Source organism: Dryobates pubescens, chromosome 32, assembly GCF_014839835.1.
Source record: "Dryobates pubescens isolate bDryPub1 chromosome 32, bDryPub1.pri, whole genome shotgun sequence".
Taxonomy (NCBI): Eukaryota; Metazoa; Chordata; class Aves; order Piciformes; family Picidae; genus Dryobates; species Dryobates pubescens.
In genome coordinates this window covers 3,473,106-3,484,879 of record NC_071643.1, presented here as the reverse complement: position 1 = coordinate 3,484,879, position 11,774 = coordinate 3,473,106, and the positions used below count along the sequence as shown (strand labels likewise).

General features: G+C 61.1%; 1 protein-coding gene across 1 annotated transcript in view; it reads left to right on the top strand.

Annotated features, from left to right (window-relative positions):
• Window positions 1-3,984: 3,984 nt before the first annotated feature.
• The window catches only part of LOC104301144 (hydrocephalus-inducing protein homolog), a 58,381-nt gene continuing 50,591 nt past the window's right edge, over window positions 3,985-11,774 (top strand). The window contains exons 1-7 of the mRNA XM_054175538.1: window positions 3,985-4,104; window positions 4,949-5,314; window positions 6,928-7,026; window positions 7,834-7,968; window positions 9,027-9,226; window positions 10,571-10,695; window positions 11,378-11,576. Coding sequence (XP_054031513.1) covers window positions 3,985-4,104; window positions 4,949-5,314; window positions 6,928-7,026; window positions 7,834-7,968; window positions 9,027-9,226; window positions 10,571-10,695; window positions 11,378-11,576 — 1,244 coding nt within the window. The remainder of the gene's footprint in view (window positions 4,105-4,948; window positions 5,315-6,927; window positions 7,027-7,833; window positions 7,969-9,026; window positions 9,227-10,570; window positions 10,696-11,377; window positions 11,577-11,774) is intronic.

Sequence of the window (11,774 nt, the reverse complement as noted above, 5' to 3'; positions counted from 1 at the left end):
TGTTTGACCCCAAATTTCCCCCTTCCCCAGTGTCTGGTCTCTAAAGGCACTGTTTGACCCCAAATTTCCCCCTTCCCCAGTGTCTGGTCTCTAAAGGCACTGTTTGACCCCCAATCCCCACCTTCACCAGTGTCTGGTCTCTAAAGGCACTGTTTGACCCCAAATTTCCCCCTTCCCCAGTGTCTGGTCTCTGAAGGCACTGTTTGACCCCAAATCCCCACCTTCCCCAGTGTCTGGTCTCTGAAGGCACTGTTTGACCCCAAATCCCCACCTTCACCAGTGTCTGGTCTCTGAAGGCACTGTTTGACCCCCAATCCCCACCTTCCCCAGTGTCTGGTCTCTGAAGGCACTGTTTGACCCCCAATCCCCACCTTCCCCAGTGTCTGGTCTCTAAAGGCACTGTTTGACCCCAAATCCCCACCTTCCCCAGTGTCTGGTCTCTAAAGGCACTGTTTGACCCCAAATCCCCACCTTCCCCAGTGTCTGGTCTCTAAAGGCACTGTTTGACCCCAAATCCCCACCTTCACCAGTGTCTGGTCTCTAAAGGCACTGTTTGACCCCAAATTTCCCCCTTCCCCAGTGTCTGGTCTCTAAAAGGCACTGTTTGACCCCAAATCCCCACCTTCCCCAGTGTCTGGTCTCTAAAAGGCACTGTTTGACCCCAAATTTCCCCCTTCCCCAGTGTCTGGTCTCTAAAAGGCACTGTTTGACCCCAAATTTCCCCCTTCCCCAGTGTCTGGTCTCTAAAAGGCACTGTTTGACCCCAAATTTCCCCCTTCCCCAGTGTCTGGTCTCTAAAGGCACTGTTTGACCCCCAATCCCCACCTTCACCAGTGTCTGGTCTCTAAAGGCACTGTTTGACCCCAAATCCCCACCTTCACCAGTGTCTGGTCTCTAAAGGCACTGTTTGACCCCAAATTTCCCCCTTCCCCAGTGTCTGGTCTCTAAAGGCACTGTTTGACCCCAAATTTCCCCCTTCCCCAGTGTCTGGTCTCTGAAGGCACTGTTTGACCCCAAATCCCCACCTTCACCAGTGTCTGGTCTGTACCAGCAGTGTTTGCCCCAGAGAGCCCTGCAAGATGGAACACAGACATCTCTCAGTGACCCTGACCCCCCCGGGGGTGTGGGGGACCTGCAGGGGCTGTAGTTACTTGGAGCAGTTTGACAGAGTCAGGTTGCTGATGAAACAAAGAAGATCTTTAGCTGCCAGGGGCAATTTTGCCTGAGCAGAGGCTCTTGGAGGCACTCTGGGGCATGCATCCTGCAGTGCTCTTCCCTGTCTGAGTTGACTGCAAAGCAAGACTGCTTTGTAGGGTGAGTTGTGTTTGAAACATCACAGAATGGCTCAGGCTGGAAGGGGCCTCAGAGATCAACCTTCCCACCCTGGGCAGGAACAGCTCTCAACTAGACTCAGCTGCTGGAAGCCTCATCCGACCTGGCCTCGGACACCCCCAGGGAAGAGGCATCCACAGCCTCCCTGGGAGACCTGGGAGCAGCCTGCAGCCTCGGGGTGCCGGTGGGTGAGCAACTGGAGGTGAGGCAGCAAGGGGCACTGGCAGCACAGGAGGCCACTGGCAGCCTGGGCTCAGCCAAGGCAGCCTGGCCAGAGGGGCAGGCAGCCGGTTTGTGTCTCCTGGGGCAGCAGGAGCTGCCTGGGGGCTCCCTGCAGGAGCAGCTGGGCAGCCCTGGGGCCCCAGAGGCTTTCTGGGCCTGCCCTGGGTGAGCTGGAGCAGGGCTCCACAGGCAGCTCCCCTGCGGGCTGTGGGCAGCCCTGTGCCCGGGCTCTGCCGTCGGGTCCCAGCGCTGGGCACTGCTCTCTTCGTGCCGCGGTTGCCAGGGTGCCGCTGGGTGGCCTCAGGCTCTGCTGCTGTGGCAACCAGGCACAGCCCGGCCGGAGAGCGGAGGGGAGAGCGGCTGGCTGCGGGTGGATGCTGGGGGAGTTTGGTGGTCGCAGGTGGATTTTGGTGGACTCTGGTGGATCCCGGTGGTCACTGGTGGATCCCGTGGGACAGTGGGGCCGGCCCCGGGCCCAGGTGACGATGGCTGTGTCCCCTCCCCAGCCCAACCCCGGGGGGGCTTTGGCTGCCTCAGGAGGGAGGGCTGGCAGCAGGGCCGGGCAGGGAGGGTGGAAGCCTGAGCGCCGCTGTCCCACACAGCAGTGCTGAGGCCATTGCCGGCACGAAGCTGCTGTTTGGGGCAGGGTGGGAGGGAGGAGGCTGCCCCTGCAGCCACCGCAGGTTCTTGTGCCGGGGGAGAGCCCCCTGGAGCTGCAGCACTTGCCATGCTGGGGACCCCCGGGGGCTGGGGTCCCTTCTCTTTTCTGTGCCCCCGCAGCCGGACAGGCAGCAAACTGCTCCCTGAAACACAGCCTCCCTCTGGGGCTTCCTGGCAACCATGGGATGCTGCCGTGTCTGCAGCCAGGCTGGGCTGAAGCCTGGAGGGGACAGAGGCTGCTGTCTCACTGCTGCCAGCCTGCTCCTCCTCCTCCTCCTCCTCTCGGCCCTGGGCTCTGGGAGGCCTTGGCCTGTGCTGCCCTACCTGCAAGGGAGGGACCAGAGGATTTCTCCTCTGCCCAGCAAACGCTGTGCAGGCTGAGGATGCAGAGTGCAGCAGGTGCCTGGGTAGCTGAGGCTGCAAAGCTGCCCCAGCCCAACTCTCCTCTCCTTGCAGCCCCAGGTGATTTCCTGAGAGGCAGCAGTTCCAGCAGGGGCCTCAGGGAAATCCAGAGGCTGGACGGCTTCAGGAGGCTGCAGGTAACTCAGGACAGGTTGTCCAGCCTTGCCTCTGCACCGAGGGATGGGAAACAACTCAGTGAAGTCCAAGCCTGCTCAGCAGCAGCAGGGGGTCCCAGCCAGTGCTGCAGCAGTGCAGCAGCAATGCAGTGCTGTGGCATGCTCTCTCTCCTGGCAGCCAGCAGGGTGTGTGTGTGCTGGGGAGCCGGCGTGAGGCTGCAGCCGGCCGCGCTCAGGCTGGAGGCTGCATTCCTGCTCCTGCTTTTGGTCCCTTCCCCTTCTGCAGCTGGATGTCTCTGAGCTGAGTGCTTCTGTTCCTCCAGAGGCTGGGCCCCGGTGTGGCAGAGGGGCAGGCACACACACAGGTGTTTGCCCAAGAAGGTTTGGGGGATTGAGATGAAAGCACTTTGGTTTGGGCTGAGGTTTCCTGAGCGTTTCAGACCTCACAGGGAGGCTCCAGGGAGGCAGCTGGTCAGGATGTGACCATCCACAGCCTGTGCTGGACACTGGGAAGGGCTGCTGCAGAATCTGCAGAGGGTTCAGAAAGGGTGAGAGGATGTTTCCTAGGGCTGCTGGCAGTGCCTCTGGTGCCAGCTTGGGTGTGGGTCACCGGTGCCCCTCAGCAGAGTGGAGGTCACTGTTGACAGGCTTTGTGTTGATGAAGAGAGGTGGAGGCCATGCTGCTGAGTGGAAGAAGTTAACCTGCACCTGGTTCACTCAGCTGGACCTGTTCAGCCATGCTACTTGTAGGCTAAGGAGGCTGGAGAGCCTCTGCTGCTGTTGGGATGAAGCCTTCAGTGGCCCTGCTTTCAGCCCTGCAGCCTTTCTTGCTGAGCTTCTTCCTTGAGTGCTTTCCTGCTTTTACTTCTGCTGCTGCAGCCTCTGGAGTGCCTGTAGGGAGCCTTGAGTTTGGGTGTCAGGGAGTGAAGAGCAGGGCCCTCATTCTCCATGGAGCAATGCTCCTGGGCACTGTGGTCATTGTGTGTCTGGAAGGAGTCATCTTTGCTGGATCATTTCTGTCCCTGAAGCCAAGCAGAGCAGCCCTGAGAAACTCTGGTGAGCAGCTCTGGCTCTTGCCCAGGGCATGGAGCTCTGTGCTCCCCCAGTCAGAAACAGCAGCAGGGCAGCCCAGGTGCTGTCCCCTTGGGAAGGATGCCCCAGCCTGGAGACACTGTGGAGCCTTTGGGTTTGCTGTGAGTGGGGTTCTGGCTTTGCAAAGCTCTGTTGCTGCTCCTTGCAGGTGAGCTGAGCCATGGCTGCTGAGCGGAACCATCGCTCCAGGAGGCCCTCCAAAATGCCTGAGGGGCTCCAGGGCACAGTGGCAGCACCTGGGCACCTGAAGCCAGCCAGGGAGGCAAAGCAGCCTGCAACTGTAAGTAGCTGCTGTGTCAAGAAGGAGCCCCGGGGCAGGCTGCCCAGAGAGGTTCCAGACATTCCAAACCCACCTAGATGTGATCCTGGGCAAGCTGCTCCGGGTGGCCCTGTGTTTGCAAGAGGGTTGGACTGGCTGATCCCCAGAGGTCCCTTCCAACCCCCACCATGCTGGGATAGCCTCCATGGAGCACAGATCCAGCCCTGCAAACAGTGCAGTCAGGGCAAGTCTTCCTTCCTCTCCATACATGTGCCCTTTGCTGACTGGAGCTCACCCGACCGCAGCTGCCCTGGTGCTGAAGGTCTCTCAAGGAGATGTCTCTGTGGAGGGCTCTGTGAGGCCAGGACACAGAGAATGAAGGAGAACTCAGGCTTGGAGGCATTCCTCTGCACCTCAGTCCTGCCACAGGGCTGCTTTTCTGCCCTCCTCTGCCTCCCCCAGCAGTGCCATCTCCACAGGGCAGGCTGGGGAGCCTGGGGCAAGGGCAGAGCTGGGGCAGTTCTGAGCACCCTTGCCCTGCTCTCTTCAGAGCTCCCTGGCTCTGTCCAGCAGCACTACAGAGGGAACAAATGCCCAGAGAGCAGCACTGCCCAGGCATGCCCCAGCAAATCAGGCAGAAGCTCATGGGACAGAGCCCCTTGGCTGGAGCTGGTCTCTTCTGCTCTGCCTCATGAATGCTCGGATGTGAAACACTGCAGCAGGTCCCTCAGGAGGCTTCAGGACTGGCCTGGTAGCTCTGACCACAAATTACTCCTCAGGGACACCTGGACAAGAGGAGCAGAGGGCTTGCTGTGGCTTGTGCTGGTGGTGTGTGTTTCAGCTGACTCCCTCCTCCTTCCTGCAGGAGATGCCTGAGGTCATGGAGAGCCTGGGTGGCACTCAGGAGGGGAGCCTGCCCCGGATCATCCAGAGGGGAGGCAAGGCTGAGGAGAGGAGGCTGCCCCAGCTCAAGCACAGGCTGGGCAACATTCAGAAGATGTGGCTGCCCCCAGTCTCCACCCAGAGGGGCAGCAGCCAGGAGGGGAAGCTGCCCCCAATCTCCATCCAGAGGGGCAGCAGCCAGGAGGGGAAGCTGCCCCCAGTCTCCACCCAGAGGGGCAGCAGCCAAGAGGGGAAGCTGCCCCCTGTTGCCAGGAGGGGCAAGCCTGAGGCCAGGACCCTGCCCCTGATTCCCCAGCCTGCAGACTCCAGTGAGGCCTCCTGTCCAGAGGTAAACTTTTCCTGCCCTTTTCCTTGCTGTTGGATGAGGCACTTGGAGAGGAGCCTGCTCGTGGCAGGCCTGCCTCCAGCTTCTCTCTAGGGCTGGCTGGCCAGGTCCTGTTGTGCTGTGCAGCTGCTGGCAGTGCTGAGCTCCTCCTGCCAGGAGAAGGCTCAGGCATTGCTCCCTGGTGAGATGCTCAAGTCCTGAGCTGTGCTGGAGAAGCTCTGCTGCAGCTGGTGGGGCTTCCTGGAGCTGAGCCCCTGGCACTCAAGCCCCATGCAGGGGGAAGGCTGGGGCAGGAGCCAAGGGCAGGAGCTTGCCATTTGCCATCCTCCTGCTGGCACAGGCAGCTGCTGCTTGGGGTGGTCGCTGCCAAACGCCTGGGGCTGGGACTCCTTCCCTGGGGGCAGCCCTGGCCTGGGAGGGCTGAAGGCCTGCAGGAGGTGCTGAGGACTGAGCACACTCAGCTGCAGCGGTGCTTTGGGGTGGAGCAGCAGGTTGGGGCCCTCCCAGGGGGCTGGGTTTGCAGGCTGCAGGCTCCTGCCAGCTGCAGAGGGGCCTCAGCCCGTGGCTGTGCCTTGCCTGGCTCGGTGTTTGCTGCAGGGGTGCCTCAAGCTGCTTTGCTGCCAGAGCTGCTGGCCAGAGCACACAGCCCCGAGGGCAGAGCGGGGAGGGAGGCTGCTGAGCAGGAACTGCCAGCAGCAGACCTGTGCCATGCTGCTTGAGGGTTGCCCTGGCCAGCCCAGGAGGTCGGGAAGCCCTCAGCTGGGCACACAGGGACCTGGCAGCACGCTGCAGCTGCTGGCTTCGGCCTGGCCACGGCTTGTGTGGAGAAGCAGGAGAGCTGCCTGGGTCTGTGGGGTGGGAGCAGCACAGCTGGGAGAGGGGAGGCAAAGCAGGGAGGAATTCTCTCCCAGCAGGGCCTCTGCTCTGCCAGCATTTGCTGCTTGTGTGCATTGCCAGGCTGCTGCTGCAGTGGAGTTGAACAAAAGCAGCAGCACCAGAGCAGGATCAAAGAGCCCCTGAAAGCTCCTGGCAGTAGGAGCTGCCAAGTCCAGTCCTCCTCCAGCTGCCCAGTGCTGCAGAGAAAGGAGCTGAACCTTGCCACACTCAGCTCTCCTTGCCCTGCCTGACCTCCTCTGGTGCTGTTCTCTCCTTAGCAGCTTCCAGGCTTGAGACTGGAAAAGCTGTTTGGGGCTGTGTGGGCCTCGGCCTCTCTGCCTCAGAGCAAAGATCAGCCCCAGAGTGTTTCCCCTGGAGCCTCCTGTCCATTGCTGGCCCTCAGCTGCCCCAGGAGTGCTGCCAGCACTGCCAGGGAGTGCTCTGGTGCTGTGTGACCACAGCAGCACAGGCCTTTGCCCTGTGTTTTGGAGAGGGAACCTGCAGAGACACCACAAGAGCTGCTTAGCCTGAGCCTGCTCAGCACAGCCCAGATCCTCTTGAGCCACCCAGCAGCCAGGTGGGAGAGCTTCTGCTTGCCCAGGCTGAGCTGGGCAGAGGCACTCGCCACGAGGCTGGGCTTGGCTGGAGAGCAGGGCAGGCTTCTGGCTGAGGAGTCCTGCTGCCAGCAGCTGAACCTCTGCCTGCTCTCTGTGCACCCCCAGCTGCCAGCTGCCCTGGAGCAGAGCTGCTTTGAGCCTCTCCCATCAGAGGTGGTCTTTCAGAACTGCCTCCCCCACCAGGCCTACGAAGAGACGCTGGTTCTGCGCAACAAGGGCAGGGTAAGTGCTGGGGGGTGGCAGGAACCTGCCCACTCTGGGCATGCTGTCTGACACTGCCAGCTGCTGCTGGCACCTAACCCAGAGGAGCTTTCCTAGACAGCCTCCTTGCCACTGAAAGCCCTGGCTTGCTGAGAGTGTGGGGGGCTCTCCAGCTGCTCTTCCTTCTCATGCTCCAGCTCAGGTGTGCACCACAGCCTGGTGGCTCCTTGCTTGGTCTTGGCTTTGGGGAGGGCATCTCCACCTCTCACAGCCTGCTTAGCTGCTCCTGCAGTTCACTGGCAGAGCTCAGGGCTTGTCTTCTCCACCTGATGCTGGGACAAGGCCTAGGGAGCGGCACCCAAGCTCCACAGAGGTGTTTGGGAAGAGCAGTGGAACAGACTGCTGGAGCAGCAGCAAGGGGAGGCCTTTAGCTGCCACCTGGGGTCCTGCTAAGCTTCATTCAGCCCTGCTGGGGCTTCTCTGGAGCTCTGCTTTCCCTTTGGAACACCACAGCACCTCCAGAGCCATGTCCTCCAGAAGGGCTCCACCTGTGCTGGGAAAGAATTGGTGGTGCTGCTGAGGTTCCCCAAAGAAGTGGAGCAGGGGAATGCTGCCAAATGCCAGCAGTTCTGTTCCTGTGGGAGGGGAACCTTTGAGACTCCCTGAACTTCAGCTGGGGAAACATTTGCTGGAGTGAGGCAGGTGCCCAGAGCAAGCTGGTGGGAAGAGGCAGGAGGGAGGAGAGGAAGGAAGGATGCAGCTGGCCATGGCCAGGCTTCTTCCCACAGTGCCACAGGTGGCAAAATGCCAGTTGTGTCTCCCCTGCAGGTTCCTCAGTGGGTGAAGGTCACCATGGAGCCCTCTCCTTACTTCAAGTTGCTTGGCCCCAAGGGTGTGAGCCAGAAGGTAGCACCTGGCATGGCCTCTACCTACCGCATCCTTTTCACCCCCGAGGAGCACAAGGTGAGGCTGCAGGTCTCAAGAGGTTGCTGCCTTCAGTGGAAGGGGCAGCTGCAGGGCTGGCTGCAGAGCAGGGCATCTGGGCTGGGCTTTGAGGAGCTGTCCTGCTTTCAGGAGGGTTGCCCTGGGTCTCAGACTGGGAGGAAGCCTTTCCCATGCTGGAGATGCTGCTCTCCTGGGCAGGAGGCGCTTGGGGGCTGCAGGGCTGTTTCTCCTTGCTGGGACTCCTCCTGTGACCTTCCTGGGCTTCAGGGTGAGGCCTGGGGGCAGCCTCTCAAGGGGCTGGTTTCTAGGGTATGCCCACTGCTGCCTCCTCATGGCTTTACTCCATGGCTGAAGGCAAAAGTCTGTTCAAGAGGGAACTGTGGTTTGGAGGACCCAAAGTGGGCCTGAGCAGAGTGTGGAGCAGCACCTGGGCAGACTGCTTTCACCTTCTGTGTGTCCTGCTGGCCACAGCAGGCAGGCAACAGAAGCTGAGCTCTGGAGCCATCATTTTTCCTGCCTGCTGCTTATCAGAGTCATGGAATGGTGGGGGCTGGGAGGCAGCTCTGGAGCTCACCCAGCCCAACCCCCCTGCTGGAGCAGGGACAGCCACAGCAGCTTGCCCAGGGTGGCAATGTCCAGGAGGGTCAGGAAGCTCTCCAGAGGAGGAGACCCCACAACAGAGGCACAGCCTCATTAGCAGGGGGGTGGACTGGATGATCTCCAGAGGAACCTTCCAAGCCCCACTGCTCTGTGGCTCTGTGAAGCTCTCTGGGCAGCTTGGCCCAGTGCTGCAGCACCCTCCCAGCCATGCTGTGGGTGCTGGGCACACAGAGCTCCTTGTTTCTGTAGCTGCTCCAAGCCATGCCTGTGTTCCCCTGCAAAATGGGGCTGGGGGGTTCCCTCACAAGGCTCAGCACAGAGCATGGGGTGCTTCCAGAAGCATGGAATTGGTTGGGTTGGGTTGGAAGAGTTCTTTAAGCTGCTGCAGCTGGCAGCCAGCCAGAGCCCAGCAGCTTCCCTTCTGCCCTGGGGCCGGCACTGCCTGCAGCCTGCTGAGGCTCTTCCTTTCCCCGCAGGACTACTGCCACCAGCTGCTGTGTGTCACCCAGAGGGAGCAGTTCCCTGTGCCCATCCGGGCTGTGGGTGCCCAGGCCCTGCTGGACTTCCCCCAGCAGCTGAGCTTCTCCCTCTGCCCGGTCAGGCACAGCACCCAGAGGACTCTGCTGCTGCGCAACCTGGGCCAGCGGGAGGCTCGCTACAGCCTCAGCACTCAGAGGTGAGGAGCTCAGCATCCTGCTCTGCTCTTCAGGCCAGGCCCTGGCTGCTTCCTAGGCTGGGATCTCCTGGCCCAGGAGGTGCCTTGCCATTTGCAGCTCTCGAGGGGAGGTTGCTGGGTGGCAGGAAGCCAGGGGGAAGCTCTGAGTGCCAGCAGCTCTTCCACCCCTGTGCCCTCCAGCAGCCCTGCTCTGGTGGCATTGCCAGCAGCTGGGCTCTGCAGCCTCACTGCAGGGAGCTGGATGCAGTGTGGGGGGCACCTGATGTCACTTTCTACTCTGGGCCCTTCTGAGGGCTGAATCTCCTCAGCACTGAGCCAGGAGCTCTCTTTCTGATCCCGGGGGGTTGGGTTTCCTTCTGCTGTCTGCAGTGAATGGAGCTAACTCCACTTGGTGTCTGGTCCCCAGTGGTGTTCCCCAAGGCTCAGTGCTGGGGCCAGTTCTCCTGAACATTCTGTCAGTGCCCTGGGTGAGGACATTGAGGCTGCCTCAGTCAGTTGGCAGACAGGCCCAAGCTGGGCAGCAGTGCTGAGCTGCTTGTTAACCTACAGAGGCACCTGGCCAGGCTGGATCAAAGGCCAAGCCAATGGCATGAGGTTCATCAAGGCCAAGTGGCAGGTCCAGGACCTGGGTCACAGCAAGCCCCTGCCACACTCCAGTCTGGGGGAAGAGTGGCTGGAAAGATGCCCAGCAAGGACCTGGGGTGCTGGGCAACAGAGGCTGAAGCTGAGCCAGCCTGTGCCCAGGTGGCTGAGCAGGCCAACAGCATCCTGGCCTGGGTCAGCCATGGTGTGGCCAACAGGAGCAGGGAAGTGTACCCTGCACTGGGTGCTGGATTCACAGCCTGAGTACTGCAATGACTTTTGGCCCCCTCACCACAGGGAGGACATTGAGGTGCTGGGGTGGGTCCAGGAAGGACAACAGAGCTGGTGAAGGGTCTAGAGCAAAAGTCTTGTGAGGAGCAACTAAGGGATCTGGGGTTGATTTAGCCTGGAGGAGGCTGAGGGCAGATCCTCTGTGATGCTTCAACTCCCTGACAGGAGGCTGGAGCCAGGCAGGGCTTGGTCTCTGCTGCCAAGGAACAAGTGATGGACCACGAGGAAATGACCTCAGTTGTGTCAGGGAAGGTTTGGGCTGGGACATGAGGAACCATTTCTTCCCCTTGGGGGCTGTCAAGGCCTGGTCCAGGCTGCCCAGGGCAGTGGTGGAGTCCCCACCCCTGGGGGTTTGGTGCGGTGCTGAGGGCCATGGTTTGGGGGTGACCTAGCAATGGCAGCATGGTTGGCCTTGAGCTGAAAGATCTCTTGCAGGCTCCCTGCAGCAGTCCTGCTGTCTCTCTCTTGCAGCCCATTCTCTGCTGAGCCCTGCCTGGGAGCTCTGGGGGCCGGGGACGCCGTGCAGGTGACTGTGGAGTTCCTGCCGCTGCGGACCGGGGAGCACCGCGGGGTCCTGACCCTGCACTGTGACTCAGGTCAGTGCTGGCCACTGCCTGCCTGCACTCTGTGTCCCTGGCTCCCCCTGCAGAGGCTGAGCTTTGGTCCCCAGCCAGTGCTGTGCCTGAGGGGTGATGGGAGGAGGGCAGGGCTCTGCCAGACTCTGTGGTGCCCAGGGCCTCTGGCACTCCTCTGTCCCCTGCTCTGCTTCTCCCTGGGCTGGCCTCAGACCCTTCTGCTGCACTGTCCTCTCCCCATCTCCATCCCACACCTCACAGCTTCAGGACTAAAAGGCTCTTGGGCTTGGGCAGGAAGTGCTCAGTGCCTCCTTGGAGAGGTGTCAGATGTATCCTGGGGTAGGAGAAGCCCAGCTCAGGCCCCAGGAGAAGTGTCAGCCTCAGCAGTCCCTTGAGGAGTAAGTGGGAGCCAAGGTGTGACCTCCAAATGCTGCCCACAGCCTTGGCTCAGCAGAGCTGATGCTGAGGCAGAGCCTTGCTCACAGGTGCCCTCGGGGTGTGTTTCCTCTGCCTGCAGCAGAGCTTTGCTTTGTCCCTGTTGCTGCCCTGGGCTCCTGGGCAGCCTGATGTGCTCTCTGGGTGCTGCTGTGGTGCCGCAGCCCTGCAGGGAGCACTGCAGCTGTCTGGAGCTCCTAGAAAGGATCCAAATGCTCCTGTAGCTTGCAAGTGAGATGAGCAGAGACTCCCCTCTGCCTTCTTCCAGGAGAAGACATTCACAGCAGCCTCAGTGGCACAGCTGTGGATGTGAACATCAGGCTGGACAGGAGCTCCTTGACCATGGAGAAGACCTACCTGTCGCTGAGCACCCGCAGCACCCTGCTCATCCACAACGGCAGCGATGTCAGCGCTCGCTTCCAGTGGAAGGCTGCTGCTAGTCAGGAGGAGGAGGAGCAGCAGCAGAGGTTGGTTGGAAAGCTGCACTGCAGGAAGAGCCCTGTCCAAGGCTGACACTCAAGTGTGGCCTCCAGGGCTCTCGGTGCTTTGCAGTGGTTGAGGCCAGGAAAGCCCCCACAGCACCGAGGCCTGGATCCCTGGGCTTTGGGGTGCTGGAGCTCAGCACTTCCCTCCCCAGCTGCATCCACACTCCAGCTGAGGATGGT